At 34.9% G+C, this 2,892-nt stretch overlaps 1 protein-coding gene across 1 annotated transcript; it reads right to left on the reverse strand.

Moving 5' to 3' along the window:
- Positions 1–422: 422 nt before the first annotated feature.
- On the reverse strand, positions 423–2,481 carry LOC107822866 (homeobox-leucine zipper protein ATHB-40-like). The gene is made up of 3 exons (XM_016649445.2): positions 2,255–2,481; positions 1,781–2,091; positions 423–932 (listed from the first exon to the last, which is right to left on the reverse strand). The coding sequence occupies exons 1-3, from the start codon at positions 2,337–2,339 to the stop codon at positions 696–698; spliced, it is 633 nt and encodes a 210-aa protein (XP_016504931.1). The 5' UTR covers positions 2,340–2,481; the 3' UTR covers positions 423–695.
- Between the last annotated feature and the right edge of the window lie 411 nt (positions 2,482–2,892).

Below are 2,892 nucleotides of genomic sequence, written 5' to 3' on the forward strand. Positions count from 1 at the left end.
TTTTTTAAAGCTTGGCTAAACACTAATTGATGCTCAGAAGTGATTTTCAAACTGTTTCTCACCAAAAGTACTTTTGAGAAAAACACTTTTGAAAAAAGCGCTTCTCAAAATAAGCTGATTTTTGTAGCTTGGCCAAACGGGTTATTAATCAGCTTTCCCAAAGTTCTAATAATACTTGCTTTAAGTTGCCTTCTCCAAAGATAGAGACCTATCTTTTTATGAATATTTCATCAGTCCAGTCTAAAACATGATCAAAATGAGGGTAAGCTTCAGGATCTTAACCTTGTAACTCCGATGTCATGTTAAATTATGCAATCTCATTGAAAAGTTTAAATTTTTAGAATTTAACTAATTATTATATCTTCTCCAAAATCAACTTAATCTACACATATGTGATTTAGAACAGTTGGATGCAAATAAAGTTGAACATGAGATAAAGATGGGATTTATGAGTGAGTCAAAAATACATACACAAAAACACTTAGAGAAATTTCCAAGTTATATTCCATCTTGCTACTTGCTATAGCTAGCTAGGCAAATACTAACGAATAGTAATAAACACACACTAGTCTAGGAAAAGCAAGGGAAAAAGATATATGTACATACATTTGCTTTAGTAGTGGGGTCATGACTATCTACAAATAGAATTGTGGGATCCTAAAATTAGAAAGTAATTAATCACATGATCGATCATATCAAATATATAGGTTAACCCAATCTAATCCCTGAACATAAGTGTTATCTGGTGTATAGAACACATTATCCAATCCCTCCATTCCAAACTCCCCAAGAAATGGTGGTTCCATAGCAGCTTCCATTGAGAAAGATGAAGTACTTGGACTAGTGTTGCTCGAAACCCCATCACAGCGTTCTAATAGTAACCTTTGTATCTCCTTCTCTGCTTCAGATAACTGGTCCTTCAACTTCAAAACCTGCAAGAGAGAAATATTTATTTTAATTAATAATTCATGAAAAGTGCTGTAATACATTTGATTATAGTAAGTGATTAATTTAACTTATAGTATGTATTAATTATAAGATTCGTTTGAAAATCTGGAACATCAACGTGAGAAAGCCAAGAAATTAAAGGCATGTGCAGCTCCACCAAGACCTTAATTAAACGAGGAGGATGTACGGGAGATTTGTTATTGGAGGATGTAGTTCCTTTTGCTGCCTATTGGGTGACAGTCTTCCCAGTTTTCATCCAATCATACATGCAGCATGTTATGGACTCTTTCGAGCCAAGGGGGCATGCATGACTAAAACAAGGCATTTTTCTAATAAATTTAATTTATATAATTAATTGATAGTATAAAAATTATTTTCACTTTATTTGTCCTATTTTTTAAGTTTACTAATTTCACCTATTATGAATTATTAAATATTTTTTATATGAACTATTACATATAATTATCTTTAGATGAGTATTTAGAGTTTAGTATCTACTTTAATTTTCCACACATAACATGTAGTCATAGAGACTATTTTGCTTCTTAGCTTTTGCCTCTTAAACAACTCGTGAGAACTTCTTAGATATTAGGACCACATCAACCTTCATTTATGCTCCCAGTTTTCACTGACAAATCCCAAGAAACGAAATTATACAATCGAGGAGAGAAAGGAAAAAGACAAAAATAAAGAAATGACCCTCTCCTATTTTCTGGAAAACTTAGGTTTGCAAGATAATAATCCCATGAATACATGAACTTCATGATGGCCTAAAAATTTGAGTGTGTGTGTGTGTTTACGTACATATATATATACACAGAGAGAAATGAACCTCAGATTCAAGACGGCATTTCTCAACGACATTAGTGTCATGATCAGACTTCAACTTGGAATATTCCTCCTCAAGCTTCTTGCTCTTCCAGCGAGCCCTCCGGTTCTGGAACCAAACAGCAACTTGGCGAGGGTCAAGCCCCAGCTCTGAGGCGAGCTTGTCCTTCCTCTCTGACTCCAGTTTGTGCTCGCTCCCAAAGCTTTGCTCAAGTAGATTCACTTGTTCATCACTCAGCTTCCTCTTCCTCATAATCCCACTCCCACTCCCTTCTCCTTGCTTCTTCTTACGCCTACGCCGTGGTTTTGACTCTCCTGCATCAACACACAATTGTAGGCTTAATAACATAAGTAATACAATCTTTAACCAGAGCAAAAAATTATTAATGGTACTAAAAAATAGTCGGTCGAGTAATTTTTAGATAAAAGAAAGTCATATAGTACTAGAAAGACAAAGTGATTGTTCGTATGTACTAACCTTGTTGTGGTACCAGTTGGGTGTAAATATCAGGATAGTACTGGGAAATGAGTACCATTTCATCAGCTGCAACCTGATGGTTCATCCTGCTAATTGTCCTAATCTTTTTTCTCTATCTAACTTGTTCTTTGCTGTATTCTTTTTCTCTCTGGGGTAAAAGTGAAGGTGGAGAAAGGCAGCAGCGAAGACTTTTTACTTATATAAAGCTGGAGTGAAAACTAAGGAGCTGTTGCCTTAAGACTTTGGTGAGTAGTAGCGTGACCTTATTTATAATGCCCACTCCTTTGAAATAAACCTTGCTTATATGTAGAATTATCCAAATTGCCATCTGTCAATGGTTTTGGAGTACAATGTTTCTAGTGTGACCTAAGTTGATAAAATTTGTTAAATTAAGAAATTGGACGGTGACATTGCAAGGCATGGCTTTAATTCTGTTTGATTTGGTGAAACGTGACTTAGGTAATAGGGTAACAAGCAAGTTATTTAGTTAGCATTGGCTTTAGTGTTATTTTTGGGGTTTTCTTATCTTCCTTGAACACTCACTCACCAATTAAGTAGTCAGTAAACAAAATGGCAAGTATGTGGGACCTTTTTAAGATTTAAAAGACGAGATAAGGATATGGATGAAATGACATAGT

Source organism: Nicotiana tabacum, chromosome 3 (genome assembly GCF_000715075.1).
Source record: "Nicotiana tabacum cultivar K326 chromosome 3, ASM71507v2, whole genome shotgun sequence".
Classification (NCBI taxonomy): domain Eukaryota; kingdom Viridiplantae; phylum Streptophyta; class Magnoliopsida; order Solanales; family Solanaceae; genus Nicotiana; species Nicotiana tabacum.